The sequence below is a fragment of the Globicephala melas genome, chromosome 18 (genome assembly GCF_963455315.2).
Source record: "Globicephala melas chromosome 18, mGloMel1.2, whole genome shotgun sequence".
NCBI classification, from domain to species: domain Eukaryota; kingdom Metazoa; phylum Chordata; class Mammalia; order Artiodactyla; family Delphinidae; genus Globicephala; species Globicephala melas.
In genome coordinates, this window is record NC_083331.1 from 2,726,150 (window position 1) to 2,748,521 (window position 22,372).

Below are 22,372 nucleotides of genomic sequence, written 5' to 3' on the forward strand. Positions count from 1 at the left end.
CTGCAATGAACATTGTGGTACATGACTCTTTTTGAATTATGGTTTTCTCAGGGTATATGCCCAGTGGTGGGATTGCTGGGTCGTATGGTAATTCTATTTTTAGTTTTTTAAGGAACCTCCATACTGTTCTCCATAGTGGCTGTATCAATTTACATTCCCACCAACAGTGCAAGAGGGTTCCCTTTCCTCCACACCCTCTCCAGCATTTATCGTTTCTAGATTTTTTGATGATGGCCATTCTGATGGGTGTGAGATGATAACTCATTGTAGTTTTGATTTGCATTTCTCCAATGATTAATGATGTTGAGCATCCTTTCATGTGTTTGTTGGCAATCTGTATATCTTCTTTGGAGAAATGCCTGTTTAGGTCTTGTGCCCATTTTTGGATTGGGTTGTTTGTTTTTTTGATATTGAGCTGCATGAGTTGCTTGTATGTTTTGGAGATTAATCCTTTGTCAGTTGCTTCATTTGCAAATATTTTCTCCCATTCTGAGGGTTGTCTTTTCGTCTTGTTTATGGTTCAAGATGGTACCTTTCATGTCCTGTGTTTTTTGTACCACAATCAAAATTAATTAATTTAAAAAGGAAAAGAATCCTTTTCCAGTTACATGTGTTGACAACCTCTACTTCCAGTCTGTAGCTTTTCACTGTTTTTCACCTGGTTTTTTGATGAACGGAAGACGCAGATTTTAATACAGTGGAATGTATCAGTCTACTGTTTTACAGTTTATGTCTTTTGTGTTGTCTGTATGACATGCGAGTCCGAGCAGGAACAGAAAGGAGCTGTCAGAAAGACACTCCCATCATCTCTACAAATTTAACTCTTTACTTATTTATCACAGAATGAGAGAGATCCAAGTTTCCTCTTTTCCATATGGACGATGGATAGCGACAGCACCATTTAAAATAAACCAATCTCTTCTCGGCCCACAGACCTGCAGTGTTATTCAGCTTATGGTCAAGAGGCCATAAATGTGCTGAGCCAGCTTTCAGGCTCTGGGCTCTGCTCCACCATCTGTCCCTGCAGCCCTTGCAGCATCGTTACACTGTCCTAATTCCTACAGCCTCCTCTGAGTACTAATCCTGACGGGGCAAGCCCCCCCACCTGCCACTGTTCTTCAAAGCTGCTCCTTGGCCATCGCGCTTCCACATAAAATCATACACTCAGCTCGTTAGCTTCAAGCCAACAAACGAGGAGAATCACATTACATTACGAGTATAGGTTAAATGGAGAAAAGGTGATATTGTTTTTATATCAAATCTTCCTATCTATAAATATGGTTCAGTTCTTTGTTTGTTTAGGAGCCGGAAATTAGCTGCTTTTTTAAAAAGATGTCTGGGGAGGCACCCCCTTATATTTTTTCTTGCCTTACTGGTATATTTACAATTGTTTTGTTTGTTGCTGGTAAACAGAGATGGATTAAATTTTTATATATTGTTTATCTAGAAAAGTTGCTAACTTCTCATTAATTTTAATAATTTACCGCTACACACTCTGGATTTTCTCAGCAATCAATCATCTGCAAATACTGACAGTTTTGTATCTTCCTTTCCAGCACTTCTATCTTTTCTTCTTGTCTTACTATCCTGATGGATACTATACCGAAGAATTCCAATGAGCACCCTGGTCTCATTTTCCATGTTTACGGGAAGGTTTGTTACGGGTCTCATGATGAGTTGACAAATGGATGAGAGGCCGAAGTTGCTACGCAGGAAGGACAGAACACTTGTGCAAATCTAAACGAGCACTCAGACATTAAAAAAAAAAGACAAGCCTTTAAAGAATGCCTTTTTTCTCTAAATGTAGCTATGCTTCTTCTAAAGACCTCCCAAAACAACTGACACAAAGAGCTACAGCTTACTGACCATGAATGGGGGAGGTAATCTCAGTGAAGAGATAAACCTTTATATTTTCTCAAAGGAGTCAGAATAAGGACAGTGGACTTAATAACAACATCCTTCCTTTTAAATTAAAAATAATTTACTGATAGTTGATGCAGAATTGGGTACCAATGTCAACTCATCTTTGTATATCTAATCACTACACAAAAGAAACCTGCATGGTGAGGAAATCTGAGTTCTCTTCTTTTTTATTTTTCTAACTTTGTTTTTATTTTTATTTTGGCCATGCCGCACGGCTTAGAGGATCTCAGTTCCCCGACCAGGGGCTGAACCCAGGCCACGGCAATGAAAGCACCGAATCCTAACCACTGGACCACCAGGGAATTTCCTGGGTTTTCTTCTAAAAAGAGACACAGCTCAATTGTTACAAGACTTAAGATAAAGCAAGCTGGGGGTGACAACTCAGCCAAGCTGGAGTGGCTTCAGAAAGCAGCCCAGTTCCTCCTAATATTGGTGTCCCTACGACTTTACTACCCTCTGGTGATATAACCACGTGGAGTTCAAGTCACACTGATTTTAAAGCTAAGCAAAGAAGAACATAAAATGAGCACAAAAGCACGTGGGTCAGGCAATGCTCCGTAAACGGGAAAACACCCTTAAAGGATGTCGTTTTTCCCTACATGTAGGCAAGTGTTATTATGATTCCACTGATGAAGAGTGAGACTATTCTTATTATTACAGATTTTCACTAATATAGATAATTCAAGTACACAGTAGTACACAGCACTGGAACAATGAATTTCTTATATATATGGTCAAAAATAGGAAGGTAGTGTGACTAGCATTACGCATCACAAAGAGACGACGAAACTTCTATGACAATCAAACACTGCTGATAAGGAATCTTACGAAGATGAAATTTCCTGTGACTTTCCTTGTCTGGTAAAGATGAACAGTCCCACATGTTCAAGTATTAGGACCTGAAGATCTAGTGGACAGTTACAGTTTACTGATGAACTTAAACTCAGCACAACACATGCTGGTATCCAACACTGTTATCAAATGAAACCACATTTATTTGGCATTTTACGGCTTACAGAGCATTTTCAAATGAGCTTTCTTTCTATGAGATGGGCTAAGCTGGACCTTCCGGTGGCCACCATGCCACCAAGTCAGGGCCACCTCCCTGAGAATAAGACAAATCCAGAGAAAGACACAGCTGAAAGACGAAAGAAGGAGAAACATTTCTAACAACACTGTGTAAGAACTAACTCAACCCAGCTAACCGGCAACCAAACAGACCGACCCCTGCACCTTCCAGCCACGGGGCTCAATAAACACCCTTTCTGCTTAAGCCCCTAGGAGTCGGGTTCCCATCGCTTGGACCTGAGGTCTCGAGTGATATGAAAGCGCCACTCTCCTGAGTGCCAGGACCCAGGGCACTCTTCCCCAGCATGCAGCTTCCTCACGGAACCTGGGCTGATGAGGACACGGCTTCAGGCTGGGTGGGAATCCCAACACCACCGCTCACTACCCACGTGACCCTAGACCAGATACGTAACTGGCACAAGCCCCCCGTGCACCCCTATGACGGGTAAGCATCGAGTTCACAGGTCCTTCTGAGTCAGGGTTTTCGCCAAGCAATCGGACGGAGTCTGGCACCTGGTCCTCAGTGAATGGTGGCGATGCGCCCGCTCTCCATCCCGACAGAGCACCGAGGGTGCCCGTCACGGTCCTGACACAAGCGGGTCCTCAATCAGTGTGGATTCTCTTTGCAGTGAGAGCGGCTGGGGACCGATCATCACGTTCATCTTACATCGTTGTTTTTCTCGTCACAAATAAATAATGAAAAAGAACACAGACTAACTCCAAGGGCCTTTTTTTAGCCCACTTCCCTAGGAATCCAGAAAAACCCTGCTGGCAGGAGGAAAATAAGTACATGTAAACGGACGGCTGGGGGGCAGTGGGTGAGTCAGGCGTTTCTAGCATTTGCCCCTCAGGAAACCTCAACATCCAGGAGAGGATTTCACACCCCGCCCACTTGACACGTACCCCCATTTAATGGCACACAACAGGGTCGGAACGCCAGACTCACAGTGTTTGGGACGTACGGTAAGCCATAGAACTTCTCCTGGGTGTCCCTGAGGATGTCTGTGGTCGAGCTCCTCAGGGGATGCTTCCCATGGTAGATCTGATCCAGAGCAGCATAAAAGACCTGGACGGAAGAACGCACTATTTAGTCTGGGCGCCATGCTTACATCTACGATGTAGGCGACCAAAGATGTTACAAGTCTACCAGAATAATAACTGCAAGTCGCAGTTGGGCAGTCACACGTATAAGTGTATGAGGCTTGAGATGTATTTTGCATTTCATACCACATTTAAGACCATGTTAATGATGAAGAGGAAAGCTCTCAACCTCTCCATGATTAAGGATATTAAGGAATTCTGAACCCTATCTATAAGGTACTCTTTCTGTACAGTGTAGTGAATTAAAGTTGTGACCACAGAACTACACACACACACACACACACACACGGAAATATATATATATATATATATATATCTGGAAATATGAAAAAATTAAGTTATGGCCTGTGACCCCTGGAGCTAGCAAATACTGTTTGGCTTCTTCCTAGAATCCTGATGTAATTAAATGAGGGAAACGACAGGGTGAGGATCCTAGTTCGTTGATGAGAGGAGAAAGGCGGGGTGAAGTGAGGTGAGGAAGCAGGGGTGTTACACAGGATTCAGGAGCAGCTGTCGGAGAGTCTGAGGCCGGGACCAAGGCAGACCCCAGCCCTGCTGTCAGGGCTCAGAGGAAGCGGCTGCTGGGCGGGGCGACCCTGGCTTAAGGAGGTGACTGGTAGGGAAGGCTCACTGCTCTCCAAGGAGAGGACAGAGGCCACTGAAACATGAGAGGAGAGTAAAGCATTAGAAGGAGTTTAAACATGAACTGCTGCGTATTTACCAAGCCCTGAAAGCTAAATTTGACGCAGAAAACCTCACGTAAAGTGCTTTTTCACTGCAACATTTGACTTACTAACATTGTCTGCATTTTACCTGAAGCAAGCAAGTAGAAAATATTTTATTTTAAAAGAAAAAACTGTCAAGTGATTATGTTTCCGATACATATCTTTCGGATTCAAAATAGGAATTTGTAGAGAATGTGCAGCTGTTGACTTGAAAGAAGTGAGGATTAGTTTATATAAAAGAAAAAATTTAAATGACCTCTATAACTTCTGGCTTCATCTAGATAGAGAGTTATGGTTCTATATTATATAGTCAAGTTTAAACCTTCGCTGGAAAAATATAGACATTTCCTAAATATTGCTTTGCTATAACTGGCAATCTAAACATATATTAAATACAGCTCTTTCCATTCTATGTTCTGCAATGAGTAACAATATTGGGTTGGTCAAAAAGTTCGTTCGGGGTTTTCTGTACGCTGCAACATCTAGCAGAAAAACCCGAACGAACTTTTTGGCCACCCCAATATTTCATGCTCATTTGCTGATGAACCAAACAACCCTAGGCGACAAGCCCCCCCGGGGGTCCTGCGTGCTTGGGACCAGGAACCTTAGAGCTGCAGAAAAACAGGAGCTATTTCTAGAATAATGTACAGCAATAAATAACAATTTAAAAGGCACAATTTAAAAACCACTACTGATACCCGCTTAGAAATCTGCAGCAACTCCCTTCCACCCTGGGTTGTCCCCACGGCTCGGGGGATGGCTGTGTGACAGGAAAGCAGCGTGAGCGGCCCTTCGGGTGGGAACCTCCTTCCCTCCCTTCGCCTCCAGCTTTTCAACCCCCCTCTCCCTCTCTCTCCCTCTCTCTCCTTATTCTTTTTGGAGGGCAGAAGTACAGAAAGGTTGGTTTTCCTTTTCAGAAGAAAATCACTGGAACAAGTGTTGCAAAGGACGCCAGGACACGGGCTTTTAAAAGGTAGGACTCCCACGACAGATACGAGTAAATCAGAAGACTACTGCCACGTAATGTTAACCTTTCAAATAATCCAGAAATCTTTTTGCAATTGTGTGATACAAATAGACACTAAATAATGTTATTAATCCATGGTTTCGTCTATAGCAGGCATCTTCTTCACTGAAACGTGTATTTTAAGGTCCAAAAAAACAGAGCACATTCATTACTTTCTAGGGACTGAACTTTATACACCTATAAAGCAATTCAATAGTGGCTACACTTTTAAACAGGTGACTGGATCATTAGAAAGTGAATACTGCCTGAGATGAAAGATGGGTGTTTAGGCTGTGTTTACATAACACTCAAGATCTGATGAAGAGGAATAACTCCATAAACAATCTCAGAAATTACAAATAACCTAAACATCTGGTATCACACAGACCTGACATCCAGATGGTTTATAAAATGTTTCTCGTCTTTATCTGGAAACCTGGAACACTGGCTTTGAGTTTTACTAAAAACTAAGTCATTACTGTTTAAACTTCACATCTAAAAACACAAATTTAAAAAAAGATACAAAGTGAACAAAAAGATATAACTTGGTTGCTGAAATGCACCATTTAGAAGAAGTCAGGTAAAACTTTTCCACTCTTTGATTTTCCACTGAAATTGGGAAATAACCTTATTTGACATCTACTTCCTAAGGACGGTTGGAAGACCAAATGATTAGTCAAGGTCAAGTTCTCTGAACTCAGAGGAAAGATGTTTTGGAAGCATAATTATTATAATAAATGGGTAGCACTGGCAAGAACTTAAAGTTATACATTTATTTTGAATAATATCTGTGGAAAACTTCAGAACAAAGGCACACACCCACCTGAAGCTGCATGTCTGCTGCCGCACAAACCTTTTTAGATTCGCAAAGACGAGACACCATATTTCTGGGCAGTGGCTTGAAAAACAAAACAATATGTATGTGAGTAAATTGCACTGTGCACTTCTGAGGCAGGAAGGTTAAAAATAACATCAAATGATACAATTTCATTGTGGTTTAATAATAACTTTGAAATATTTTCAAGGACAAGATAAAGGATGAATACATTCCACTGAAATTCAAAAAGCGGTAATTATCAAATAGGGGTTTGTACGTGAAAATACAGGATTATAGGGAAGTCAGACATTGGCACTGTTCTTTAAAACTCTAGTTAAAACGTTAGGAAAAGTTAGTACTTTTTCTGTCCCTTTGTTAGCAATGAAAGTCCATTCAAGTGCTCTGTTGACCTTAAGAGCACGTACTGACTGATGACAGGAATCAAAGGTCACAAAGTCAAGAAATAAACTCTAGTCCATGGTGCCAGTCAGTACTGGAGCTGAACAACATATCCCGACAAATAACCATGATAATGAACTGTGCCTTCTTTTATTTTCCAACCTGAAAGAATTGCAGGGCTTGGAAACGCAGTCTGATTAATGTCCCTATACAATTTAGGGCTTCCTCTCTAATTAGCCATAATCATGTAACGTCACGTATTCTCTTACAAATAAACTAATAATGTAGCTGGGGAAGTGTTGTAGCCAATCTTACTCTACTTTTTTTTTTTTTTTTTTTTTTGGTACGCGGGCCTCTCACTGTTGTGGCCCCTCCCATTGCGGAGCACAGGCTCCAGATGCACAGGCTCAGCGGCCATGGCTCACGGGCCCAGCCGCTCCGCGGCATGTGGGATCTTCCCGGACCGGGGCACGAACTCGTGTCCCCTGCATCGGCAGGCGGACTCCCAACCACTGCGCCACCAGGGAAGCCCTTACTCTACTTTAAAATCATTAATACTGGCGTTTACTGAAGACAGCTGCCATTTTATACAATTCTATTGACAATCTAAATCAAGTTAAAAGCCCTTCTAAAGAGAAACAAATTATGTAAGAGACTTACGGCAGGTTACTGTGCACTACAGCTGTATAGACTAAACACTGGTGAGTGGTAATGTGAGCTGTGAGCTGGAAGGGGAAGCAAGCACTGCTGCGTGTGTGTGCACATGTGTATCTATATATCTATACAGATCTCTCCCCAGGGCCTAGAACAGTGCCTGGCACACAGCAGACACTCAGTGCACATCTGCAGGAGGAGTGAACTAACGCAAGAACGACCCTGACTTCTGTAGCAGGATGAAGGCTCAGACAATGAGGCCTTTTCTCTTCTCTTTCTGTTTAGCTATAAGAAAAGCAAACCAGCCAAAAAAGGGAATTTTTCAAGAGGTAAAGGACACAGACTGAAGGAAGTTGCACAGTGTAACTTCCGGTGCAGGGAAAGGCCTAGGTCTTCCCGACATAAAACAAAAATTTCCTGCAACAGCATTTTAAAAAGTCACGGTTCAGTGAAGTCATACACGCCAGCAGCTGTATCAAGATGTTCAGCTTTCTTTAAACCCTACCTTATGTTATACCTTCTGTTGACAGGACTGCTGCTGCACTTGGGTTTTTCATGCTTCACAAAGCTTTAATGGTTTTATTTTCCCATAAAAAAATAGTACGCGTGGAAGGATTATCAACAAACAATGGAAACTCCTGGGGGCAAGCACTTTATTAGACCTGAGGGACAGAAAGAGGTGGAGATGGGGTCCCAGCAGCACTGCCCATGTGCGCAGAACCATAAACGGAGCTACGACGAGCAAGGGGAAGGAAGACCCTGCACATGAGTGTGAAACCATGACCCAGAAGGGCTTGACTGAGGGAACAAGGTAGAAGCGGGACCTACAAAGTGAACAGGCGTGAAGCGGGGCTGGGGGCCGCAGGGAGAAGGGCCCTGAGCAGAGGCACGGAAGAGGGGGCCTGGGGGCTCAGTCAGGCAAGGACGGGGTGCCCACCCTCAGATCCTGCAGGAGGCCACTGGTGAGTTTTGACCAAGGAAGTCACCTGGGCCAAGTTGTGTTCTGAAAAGATTCCTTTGGCTGCAGTGTAGACACGCCATAGGAGGGGGCCAGGAGTGACACACACATACCACCAGTGACCTCAGCCAGAGCAGAGTGGGCAGCCGGGGCATGACTGGGGCTGGACTGCGGGGGAAGAGGCAGGGCGGTCAGGGGGCCGAGGTGGGGAGCAAGGTCAGGTCGGGAGGCGCAGGCCCTGAGCAGGGAGTGGAGGGGCGTCCATGGCCATGGTCCCGGCTCTCGGTAAGGTTTACAAGCCCTGCCTGGAGACAGTGAGGAGGAAATGCCAATACTGGGTCTAAGAACCAAACCCAACAGACCCCTTTCATCTGTAAGTAGTTCACTTTGAGGCCAGTGTCTCCCAAGATGCAAACCCATCTAGCAAAAGGGCAAACAAAGGGACAAATTTAAGGAGGCTTAATTCTTTCCTGCTCAGATTTACAATAAAACAAAAGACGCAACGAAAAAGAGCACAGAAAGACAACTGAAAACAGTTTATCAAAAATTACATATCACGACTTCCCTGGTGGCACAGAGGTTAAGAATCCGCCTGCCAATGCAAGAGACATGGGTTCCAGCCCTGGTCTGGGAAGATCCCACATGCCTCAGAGCAACTAAGCTCGTGCACCACAACTACTGAGCCTGCTCTCTAGAGCCTGTGAGCCACAACTACTGAGCCCGTGTGCCCCAACTACTGAAGCCCGTGCGCCTAGAGCCCGTGCTCCGCAACAAGAGAAGCCACCGCAATAAGAAGGCCGCGCACCACAACGAAGAGTAGCCCCTGCTCACCCCAAGAAGAGAAAGCCTGCGTGCAGCAACGAAGACCCAAAGCAGCCAAAAATAAATAAATAAATTTATTTTTTTTAAAAAAAAAAAAGACAAAAAAAATTACATATTCAAGGGAATTCCCTGATGGTCCAGTGATTGGAACTCCACACTCCCACTGCCTGGGGCCTGGGTTTGATCCCTGGTCGGGGAATTAAGATCCCACAAAGCCGAGTGGCACGGCCAAAAAGGAAAAAGAACAATTACGTATTCAGAAAACCCACATGTGCTACATAGCTCTATAAAATGTTGGGGGAAATGAAGGTTACATGGGACTCCTGGATTACTTTTTGCAACTTGCTATGAGTCTACAATTATTTCAAAATAAAAAGTACAAAAAAACCTCCCCAAACTATGTATTCAAGGCCCACTGTACATAGAGTAGTGAATACAAAGAATGTTTACCAAAAATGTAAGGAAACATCTAAGTAGAAGGTAAATACTGTCCTAATAGAACAGTTCAGAGGAAAGAATTATTAACACATCAAATCACAAATTAAGTAATACATTTATATTATGTGTGGTGTAAACAGGAAAATGGATGTTCTTTTTTTTTTTTTAATCTAGTTGGGTTGTTAGTCAACTGGAATTAATGTACTTCAGCTCACGGAAGGGAGTTATATATTTACTCCCTTAGAAAGTACTGCCTTCTTCAAAATTAAAAAACAATAACAAAGATAAAGTAGAACAAAATTTAAATAACACCCACACTGACCTTAAGTTCTATACAATTTTTTTCTGGCTGCACCACACGCTTGCGGGATCTTAGTTCCCTGACCAAGGATTGAACCTGGGTCCATGGCAGTGAAAGCGCCGTATCCTAGCCACTGGGCCGCCGGGGAACCCCCTACATACAATTTTTTTTAATATACAATATTTAGAAGTTAAACCTTAAACTTCAAGTTAGAAACAATGTTTCCTGGTCAAGATTTTCTTCTGTGAATATCACTTTACCAACCAGAGTCATGGCAACCAATACTGACACCAATAATTCAATCTTTGCTGTTATTCCAAAAGTGGATGTGTCCACCGAGGAGCACAGATGTTTCACAGTACTGGCTCCTGAAGTCAAAGTACGGGCTCACTTCTAGTATCAATATATTGAAGAAAGACAGAATGAATACATCCAAGCCAGCAGGCAATGAGCAACCACATAGAAAAGAAAGCGCTTGAAAACACCTGACCCTCCAACAGTATTTTTTCATTATGTTAAAATGAAAATTTAACGAAGTCCAAGGCAGTAGAAATGATAATGACTCTTTCACCATATAATCAGCTGTGTGTTTTACCAGCTTCTACGACGATCTTCATGATTTCCAAAGTAGGAAATACCCCTTCTATGATCACTAAGTCTCCTACCCCAGCCATGATGGGAAGCTGTCTGCTCCCCTGCAGATCTGGGTGCTGCCGTGTTCATCAGAGTGGAAAGCATACAGAGGATGCTACAGATGAAGAACAACCTTCAGATTAACCAATCACAGCGAAGAACCAATCACTGAATTCTCTAAGCCACGTTTTCCTCACTTGTAAAACGTCCATGTTACGGTTTCAGAGAATTAGATAACAATTGAACAAGATAATGTATTTTAAAAGTGTATTATGTCAGGTTTAACAGAGCAGATGCTGACTAACTGGTAGCCAGTATTGCTCACGATTATAGCTGCTCTATATGACACAATAACCATTGACTTTGACCACTTTATTTACATTTTACTGTTCTACCTACCTATTCTCTAAATATGGTCTGTTTCAGATTTATAAATTCTTAGGAGACAGGAATTTAGCTAAACAGTTCTCTCTCTGTAGCACCTAACAAATTCTTAATAAGAAAATGTACTTTGCTTCCTGTTTATATTTCTTTTCATTTATAAAACAGTCAAGTATGCTTAACGAAATACATGTCTCCTCAAATTACCCAGCTTTAGCAAAGGACACTTTCTCCACTGCGATCATCTTAAGGCTTTTAGAAGAACAATGAAATCTCGTTTCACTGTGTTACTAGTATATCTTCCCTATTTCAACATCTGCCACAGAACTTGGTGCTTAACTCAGGTTTTGAAAACATTTTCTCTCACTTTAAGCAGAACTAGCTATCAAACAGTGAGTCAGTTCCTCATCTGCACGGTCCGGTTCATATTTAGAGAAGATTGGTGCTAATGAGGAAATGTTCCTTCTGATGATATTTTAATCAAACATATCTCATGCTACGGATCTTGCAGTTCAGACTCTGTCTCTGACGAGCGCTCCTCTATAATCTCCGTCTTCGTTCCTCTATAATCTCCGTCTTTGTTCCTCTGTTGGAAATGTGTCTTCTTTTCTCTGGCTTCCTGCATGGTCTTCTCTTTAGCTTTGGTCTCCAGCAGTCTGACTACTGTGTGTCTAGGTGTATACTGTTTGCAGTTATACTGCATGGGCTTCTCTAAGCGTCTTGGATTGCTGGCTTGATTTTCATCATTTTTGGCAAATTCTCAACCATTATCCCTTCGCCTATTTCTCATGCCTTATTTCTCTGTTCTCATTTGTGGAACTCCAACTACATGTATGTTACACTGTCTGATACTGTCCCAAAGTTCCTTGCATGCTCTATGTTGCCTCCCCTTCCCCTAACATTCCCCCTGCCCTTGTATTTCTGTTAGGACAATTTCTATTGACGTATCTTTAAGTTCACGCTTTCCTCAGCTGTGTCAAGTGTATGGATGATCCGCTCAAAGGAATTCCTCAAATATGATACCATGGCTTTATTTCCTGCATTTCCACCTGACTGATTCTCATAGTTTCCATCTCTCTTCTCCATCTGTTCATACATAATGTCCACCTTATCCATGATATCCTTTAACACAGTTATTTAAATCCCCATCCAAGAGTTACTTTAAAATTATCTCAGTTACTAGTTATTTTCAAGCCCCTGAGTCTGACTCCAGTGGTTTCTTTGTCCTTGAGTGGGAGCCAGGGTTGTGTGCTGCTGAGTGGTAATTCGCTCAGCAAACATTTACTGACTGCCCATTATGGTGATATAGCAGTGAACAAAACAGATGAAAATTCCAGTTCTCAAGGGGTTTACATTCTAGGAGACTCTGTTAACTTAAAAATTACTATTGATGGAAAAAAGGACATCTTTCTTTATTTCAGTTCCTACAGGCTCAGGAATAAAAGGACAGAGGTTTAACGCATCACCTCCTTTAGGCCACCCAAAAGGATCCGACTGTACTAATTACAATGCTGCTTACGCGTGCGATCTTTACTCACTTGAAGTTCATGTGCGAGCTTTCCGCACCATACATTTAGAAGAGAGCAGGCAGTCAACGGTGTGTGAAGGTGAGCCATGCCTGTCACTGACATCCACACGCTCCCAGAGGGAATGAAGTGGCAAAATGCACAAACACATTATCTCAACACACGCTGACAACACAACACCCACCCTTCACGCAACACGTTCTCAGCACAAGGTGCCATTCCAGGCACCACGGGAAGAAGAAAGACGAAACACCATCTCCTGCCCTCAGAAGACTTACGATTCTGAACCTGCTGTACACGGTGGAGTCTGTCATGTATGTGGTAGTTGTGTGACTTCAGTTTTACAGATTTATTTTCAACTTATTTTCTGTACCCCTCAAATTCAACACTGCACACTACCACTTGATGATAAAAGTAATAACCCTTTGCAAAATCTGTTTTATTACTACTCCAACAAGTTCCCCCCAAAACTGGATTAGCAGTGACGATAAAATTTTCAGTGACTATTGATACTAAGTACAGGTATTTAATATGTAATTAGAATACAATGAATAGATGAGGAAGTTAGAGACGGGGAAGTGGAGGTGAAAATACAATGAGGTCAGAATTGGGGTTAGGCACATAAAACTTAAAGTTTCATTCAACTTTCACAGCTGGGCCATGGACAGAGCGGAACTCAGTGATGTCCCTCATTCAAACTGCTCTGACCACAGGACTAGATCCTTCCACTGGAATTCCACACTCCAGAAAGTCTGAGGACTGAAAGTTTTCACCAATTTGACACAAACACATTTGACGGCAGTGCCTGCCTTGCACAAACGTGGACCTCTTTACTCCAAACAGCCTGTGGCTGGGGCCTGAGCCCCATACACTGCCAGCCCCTGACAGCCAGGCCACACTGACAATGTCCACGGCCAGCCCCAAACCCCACAGTCTTCTCTTCCAAGGCTCCTTTTCCACAGTAAAGACAGGCAGATTTCCACTGTGCTCTGTTTCGAGGGTCTCCTGCTATCAGTGCTGTTCTCACTGAGCCACTTCATTTCAATACAAAAGTACTTCGAGTTATACCTTCAACCACGCTCAGCAATTCGCAACCCTTACAAACTCAGTGCAGAGCTGTTCAGAAACAATTTTCTGAAACAGTCTAAACCCCTTTTTCAATGGGGTTGGAGAGCATTACTGCAAATTTACCTCAAAGTAACACTGACTGAATGAACTTCGTACTTCAGATAATTTACACCCTTGCCTGAGTTTCTTTTATTCAAACACCTGCAGGAGGATTGGTTCACGATGGCAGAGAAGGACGTGCTCTCACTCCCTCTTGCGAGAGCACCGGAATCACAACTCACTGCTGAACAATCATCAATAGGAGGACACTGCAACTCACCAAAAAAGACACCCCACATCCACAAAGGAGAAGCCACAGCGAGACGGCAGGAGGGGCACAATCACAGTAAAATCAAATCCCACAACTGCTGGGTGGGGGACTCACAGACTGGAGAACACTTATACCACAGAAGTCCACACACTGGAGTGAAGGTTCTGAGCCCCACGTCAGGCTTCCCAACCTGGGGGTCCAGCAACGGGAGAAGGAATTCCTAGAGAATCAGACTTTGAAGGCTAGTGGGATTTGACTGCAGAACTTCGACAGGACTGGGGGAAACAGAGGTTCCACTCTTGGAGGGCACACACAAAGCAGTGCGCACATCAGGACCCAGGGGAAGGAGCAGTGACCCCATAGAAGACTGAACCAGACCTACCTGCTAGGGTTGGAGGGTCTCCTGCAGAGGCAGGGGGTGGCTGTGCCTCACCGTAGGACAAGGACACTGGCAGCAGAAGTTCCGGGAAGTACTCCTTGGCATGAGCCCTACCAGAGTCCGCCATTAGCCCCACCAAAGAGCCTGTAGCCTCCAGTGCTGGGTCGCCTCAGGCCAAACAACCAACAGGGAGGGAACTCAGCCCCACCCATCAGCAGACAAGCTAGTTGAAGTTTTACTGAGCCCTGCCCACCTGAGCGACACCCAGCTCTACCCACCACCAGTCCCTCCCATCAGGAAACTTGCACAAGCCTCTTAGATAGCCTCATCCACCAGAGGGCTGACAGCAGAAGCAAGAAGAACTACAGTCCCGCAGCCTATGGAACAAAAACCACATTCACAGAAAGACAGACAAGATGAAAAGGCAGAGGGCTATGTACCAGATGAAGGAACAAGATAAAACCCCAGAAAAACAGCTAAATGAAGTGGAGATAGGAAACCTTCCAGAAGAAGAATTCAGAATAATGATAGTGAAGACGACCCAAGACCTCGGAAAAAGAATGGAGGCAAAGATCAAGAAGATGCAAGAAATGTTTAACAAAGACCTAGAAGGATTAAAGAACAAACAAACAGAGATGAACAATACAATAACTGAAATGAAAAATACACTAGAAGGAATCAACAGGAGAGTAACTGAGGCAGAAGAACGGATAAGTGACCTGGAAGACAGAATGCTGGAATTCACTGCTGTGGAACAAAGAAAAAAGAAATGAAATGAAGACAGAAATGAGACCTCAGGGACAACATTAAATGCAACAACATTCGCATTATAGGGGTCCCAGAAGGAGGAGAGAGAGAGAAAGGACCTGAGAAAATATCTGAAGAGATTACAGTCGAAAACTTCCCTAACATGGGAAAGGAAATAGCCACCCAAGTCCAGGAAGCACAGAGAGGCCCATACAGGATAAACCCAAGGAAAAACATGCCAAGACACACAGTAATCAAACTGGCAAAAATTAAAGACAAAGAAAAATTACTGAAAGCAGCAAGGGAAAAATGACAACATACAAGGGAACTCCCATAAGGTTAACAGCTGATTTCTCAGCAGAAACTCTACGAGCCAGAAGGGAGTGGCATGACACACTTAAAGTGATGAAAGGGAAGAAACTACAACCAAGATTACTCTACCCAGCAAGGATTTCATTCACATGATGGAGAAATCGAAAAATTTACAGACAAGTAAAAGCTAAGAGAATTCAGCACCACCAAACCAGCTTTACAACAAATGCTAAAGGAACTTCTAAGTGGGAAACACAAGAGAAGAAAAGGACCAACAAAATCAAACCCAAAACAATTAAGAAAACGGTCACAGGAACATACATATCGATAATTACCTTATATGTGAATGGATTAAATGCTCCAACCAAAAGACATACACTGGCTGAATGGATACAAAAACAAGACCCATATATATGCTGTCTAAAAGAGACCCACTTCAGACCCAGGGACACATACAGACTGAAAGCGAGGGGATGGAAAAAGGTATTTCATGCAAATGGAAATTAAAAGAAAGCTGGAGTAGCAATACTCATATCAGATAAAACAGACTTTAAAATAAAGAATATGACAAGAGACAAGGAAGGACACTGCATAATGATCAAGGGATCAATCCAGGAAGAAGATGTAACAATTATAAATACATATGCACCCAACATAGGAGCACCTCAATACATAAGGCAACTGCTAACAGCTATAAAAGAGGAAATTGACAGTAACACAATAATAGTGGGCGACTTTAACACCTCACTTACACCAATGGACAGATCATCCAAACAGAAAATTAATAAGGAAACACAAGCTTTAAATGACACAATGGACCAGATAGATTTAATTGATATTTATAGCACATTCCATCCAAAAACAGCAGAGTATACTTTCTTCTCAAGTGCGCATGGAACATTCTCCAGGATAGATCACATCTTGGATCATAAATCAAGCCTCAGTAAATTTAAGAAAACTGAAATTATATCAAGCATCTTTTCTGACCAGAACACTATGAGATTAGAAATCAATTACAGGGAAAAAAAACATTAAAAACACAAACACATGGAGGCTAAACAATACGTTACTAAATAACCAAGAGATCACTGAAGAAATGAAAAAGGAAATCAAAAAATACCTAGAGAAAATGACAATGAAAACACGACAATCCAAAACCTATGGGATGCAGCAAAAGCAGTTCTAAGAGGGAAGTTTACAGCAATACAATCGTACCTCAAGAAACAGAAAAATCTCAAATAAACAATCTAACCTTACACCTAAAGGAACCAGAGAAAGAAGAACAAACAAAACCCAAAGGTAGTAGAAGGAAAGAAATCATAAAGATCAGAGCAGAAATAAATGAAATAGAAACGAAGAAAACAATAGCAAAGATCAATAAAACTAAAAGCTGGTTCTTTGAGAAGATAAACAAAATTGATAAACCATTAGCCAGACTCATCAAGAAAAAGAGGGAGAGGACTCAAATCAATAGAATTAGAAATGAAAAAGGAGAAGTTACAACAGACACCGCAGAAATACAAAGCATCCTAAGAGACTACTACAAGCAACACTGCCAATAAAATGGACAACCTGGAAGAAATGGACAAATTCTTAGAAAGGTATAAACTTCCAAGACTGAACCAGGAAGAAATAGAAAATATGAACAGACAAATTACAAATAATGAAATGGAAACTGTGATTAAAAATCTTCCAACAAACAAAAGTCCAGGACCAGATGGCTTTACAGGTGAATTCTAGCAAACATTTAGAGATGACCTAACACCCATCCTTCTCAAACTCTTCCAAAAAATTGCAGAGGAAGGAACACTCCCAAAACCAGATACCAAAACCAGAGAAAGATACTACAAAAAAAGAAAATAACAGACCAAGATCGCTCATGAATATAGATGCAAAAATCCTCAACAAAATACTAACAGGATCCAACAACACATTAAAAGGATCATACACCATGATCAAGTGGGATTTATCCCAGGGATGCAAGGATTCTTCAATATACGCAAGTCAATCAATGTGATAACCATATTAACAAACTGAATAAAAACCATATGATCATCTCAATAGATGCAGAAAAAGCTTTTGACAAAATTCAACACCCATTTACGATAAAAACTCTCCAGAAAGTGGGCATAGAGGGAATCTACCTCAACATAATAAAGGCCATATACGACAAAGCCACAGCAAACATCATTCTCAATGGTGAAAAACTGAAAGCATTTCCTCTAAGATCAGGAACAAGACAAGGATGTCGGCCACTCTCGCCACTATTATTCAACATAGTTTTGGAAGTCCTAGCCACAGCAATCAGAGAAGAAAAATAAAAGGAATACAAAAGAAGAAGTAAAACTTGTTAAAGAAGTAAAACTGTCACTGTTTGCAGATGACATGATACTATACATAGAGAATCCTGAAGATGCCACCAGAAAACCACTTAGAGCTAATCAATGAATTTGGTAAAGCTGCAGGATACAAAATTAAGGCACAGAAATCTCTTGCATTCCTATACACTAATGATGAAAAATCTGAAAGAGAAATTAAGGAAACACTCCCATTTACCACGGCAGCAAAAAGAATAAAACACCTAGGAATAAACCTACCCAGGGAGACAAAAGATCTGTATGCAGAAAAGTATAAGACACTGATGAAAGAAATTAAAGATGACACAAACAGATGGAGAGATATACCATGTTCTTGGACTGGAAGAATCTCAATACTGTGAAAATGACTATAGTACCCAAAGCAATCTACAGATTCAATGCAATCCTATCAAATTACCAATGGCATTTTTTACAGAACTAGAACAAAAAGTCTTAAAATTTGTAAGGAGACACAAAAGACCCCGAATAGCCAAAACGGTCTTGAGGGAAAAAAACGGAGCTGGAGGAATCAGACTCCCTGACTTCAGACTATACTACAAAGCTACAGTAATCAACTGGCACAAAAACAGAAATATAGATCAATGGAACAGGATAGAAAGCCCAGAGATAAACCCACGCACATATGGTCAACTAATCTATGACAAAGGAGGCAAGGATATACAATGGAGAAAAGACAGTCTCTTCAATAAGTGGTGCTGGGAAAACTGGACAGCTACATGTAAAAGAATGAAATTAGAACACTCCCTAACACCATACACAAAAATAAACTCAAAATGGATTAGAGACCTAAATGTAAGAGCAGACCCTATAAAACTCTTAGAGGAAAACATAAGCAGAACACTCCTTGACATAAATCACAGCAAGATCTTTTTTGATCCACCTCCTAGAGGAATGGAAATAAAAACAAAACTAAACAAATGGGACCTAATGAAACTTAAAAGCTTTTGCAAAGCAAAGGAAACTACAAACAAGATGAAATGACAACCCTCAGAATGGGAGAAAATATTTGCAAACGAATCAACGGACAAAGGATTCATCTCCAAAATATATAAACAGCTCATGTAGCTCAATATTAAAAAAACAAACAACCCAATCCAAAAATGGACAGAAGACCTAAACAGACATTTCTCCAAAGAAGACATACAGGTGGCCAAGAAGCACATGAAAAGCTGCTCAACATCACTAAATATTAAAGAAATGCAAGTCAAAACTACAATGAGGCATCACCTCACACCAGTTAGAATGGGCATCATCAGAAAATCTACAAACAATAAATGCTGGAGAGCGTGTGGAGAAAAGGGAACCCTCTTGCACTGTTGGTGGGAATGTAAATTGATACAGCCACCATGGAGAACAGTATGGAGGTTCCTTAAAAAACTAAAAATAGAACTACCACATGACCCAGCAATCCCACTACTGGGCATATACCCTGAGAAAACCATAATTCAAAAAGACACATGCACCCCAATGTTCACTGCGGCACTATTTACAATAGCCAGGACATGGAAGCAACCTAAATGCCCATTGACAGATGAATGGATAAAGAAGATGTGGTACATATATACAATGGAATATTACTCAGCCATAAAACGGAACGAAACTGAGTCATTTGTAGAGAGTGGATGGATCTAGAGACTGTCCTACAGAGTGAAGTAAGGCAGAAGAGAAAAACAAATATCGTATATTAATGCATATATGTGGAACCTAGAAAAATGGTACAGATGAACCGGTTTGCAGGGCAGAAATTGAGACACAGATGTAGAGAACAAACGTATGGACCCCAAGGGGGGAAAGTGGCAGGGTGGCAGGATGAATTGGGAGACTGGGATTGACATATATATACTAATATGTATAAAATGGATAACTAATAAGAACCAGCTGTTTAAAAAGAAAAGAAAATAAAATTCAAAACAAAAAAAACACACCTGCAGTTTTTGTCTCTGTAGCGGCCCACAAGGTATGAACAGCCCAGGGCTGAAGCCGGCCCTGCCTCTCTCTGGGAGGGACAGAGGAAGCCCAGCAGGCCAGGGAGCAGGGAGGCCCACTGCACTCCCTTTATGAAGCACCCACTGTGTGCACAGCACCCTACCCTGCAGCCAGGTACACTACAACGGACCCCTGATCCTTCTGCCAGGACCCAGAAAAGGGATGTACGTCAAAATTAATCACATGGGGAAATGCCCTACGTGCTACGAAAGAGGTACAGGTGAAGCTACGCAGGAATTCAGACGACAGCAATTACTTAAATGACTGAAAGGCAATTACCTTCACAATTAATTATGCCTATTGTATTACTGTAGAGGAGGTTATTTCTATTTCAAAGATGCATTTTAGCTATAAAATGTAGAAAGATATTGCAGGTTTCCCCCCAGTGAGAAACAGAAAAACGGCAGAATTATTATTTCTACAATTAGAACATAATATGCCAACAGTTAACTATGGTGACCTAATTTGTTCTAATTTATTTTAATAATTCAATATGAATTTTTCCACAATTATCTTTGTTCCTTATTTAAAAACAAAAGTGCTGTGTTGAGTTCTGAAGAATTGCGATCTGGCTTTGTGTGACTATGGCAATGACAATGACAGTGCAGCCTGTCAGCAGTAAATGCCAAGGCTCAGCGGCAACACCAAAGACCCCAAGGATCTGCTGGGTGTTGAGTTCCTATTTCTAGCATTTAGTTAACGTCTTCCTCCAAATCCACTGATGCATCCATGTCTCAAATGTAAATTTCTGGAGCCCCAACCAGACTCTGAGGCGCAGTCAGCTGTCATGGTGTGATCTGGAAGCTTCTTGGAAATACATCGTCTCGGGCCGCTCCATGCCCACCGAGTTAGAATCTGCATTTCAACCAGATCCCAGATGATTTCATGCATATTAAAGTTTGAGATGCCCTGACTCAGAAAAACATAATCATCACAATGATTTGAAAACCAAAGGCGAGCAAAATGAAATCGTCCTAATCTTCTGAGCGAAGGCACTGGCCACAGGAAGGCAGCACAGAGGCGGCGGCCGAAGCTGCAGGCTGGCATTTTCGGAGGCTGCTCATTTGCTTTCTGACAGCAGGCGAGGCTCTGGGCATCCTGCTTTCTCATTTGTAAGACAAGAATTTAAAAAAAAAAAAAAAAAAAAGCTGCAAAAGATTACCATGACAATTTGGTGAGGTAATAGCTATTCAATCAACTTGTGCAAAGTATTGACTGATTGGAAGAAACTGAAGTCCCTGCGGGTAGCTCAGGTGTCTTTCTAAACACTGCCAAAGGGCAACCATGTGTACAGGTTGGGCCTGGAGGCTTCAGGTCAGGGTACTGTCATGTGAGACGGAGAATGACCCCGTCTTCCTTCGTCACAGTGTTCAGGCCTGGAGGCCAGATCACACGGCTGCCCCTGTGCAGCGAACTTTCCCCAGAACTTCCTGACTGTGCCCCGCCTCCCAGGGAAGGGCGCGGTTCACTGTATTCTCGGGGTAAACACAGCTGCACCGTCTGCTGACCACACATGGGAACAGAAATATTAAAATACTAATAGATTTCCTATTATATTCAGAAAGCACATTTTTGGTAAGGCTTCTGAAATGCTGTCAAAAGTGCAAATGTGTTAGCATACTTGGCATTACTTGAATTCTCTGAATGTTTCCCTGTGTGCTTAACTTCTACACAAGAAACCTCACAATCTGTCAGAAATCTTCGCTCACTTGACAACTCACCAGTCTGCATTAAATAGTGTCACGTTAAAAGTTTTGGCATCAGGCTTCCCTGGTGGTGCAGTGGTTAAGAGTCCACCTGCCAATGCAGGGGACACGGGTTCGAGCCCTGGTCCGGGAAGATCCCACATGCCACGGAGCAACTAAGGTCGTGCGCCACAACTACCGAGGCTGCGCTCTAGAGCCCACGAGCCACAACTACTGAGCTCGCGTGCCTAGAGCCCGTGCTCCGCAACAAGAGAAGCCACCGCAATGAGAAGCCCACACACCGCAACAAAGAGTAGCCCCCTCTAGCCGCAACTAGAGAAAAGCCTGGGTGCAGCAACAAAGACCCAGTGCAGATAAAAATTAAAAATTTAAATAAATAAATGAAAAAACACCATTCACTAAAAAAAGAAAAGTTTTGGCATCAAATTCTTACAGAGCCAAGGCACTGCGATAAAATATCTGGCTTATTTATGAGCATTTAGAAAATGTATTACGGTAGAAGCTGCACAAATATTCAAAATGAAGACATCCTCTGGTACAAATCCTTGTTTTCCTACCACCGAAATCCCCTGGGAACGTGCTGGATCTAAAGACACAAACTTGTTGAGACACGGTCCCCTCGAACAAGAAAAGGCTTCAGAGGCAGCAGGCCAAGCACCAAAGCCGTCCAGCCCACGAGTCAGCAGCTTTGATTCGCAGCTCGATCCCAGCACCCTGAGCCCTCGACCTCGGCC

General features: G+C 42.3%; 1 protein-coding gene across 1 annotated transcript in view; it reads right to left on the minus strand.

Moving 5' to 3' along the window:
- The window catches only part of MIPEP (mitochondrial intermediate peptidase), a 132,951-nt gene that overhangs the window by 51,898 nt on the left and 58,681 nt on the right, over window positions 1–22,372 (minus strand). The window contains exons 15-16 of the mRNA XM_030882686.2: window positions 6,647–6,721; window positions 3,938–4,057 (exon numbers count right to left, since the gene is read on the minus strand). Of these exons, the coding sequence (XP_030738546.1) occupies window positions 3,938–4,057; window positions 6,647–6,721 (195 nt within the window). The remainder of the gene's footprint in view (window positions 1–3,937; window positions 4,058–6,646; window positions 6,722–22,372) is intronic.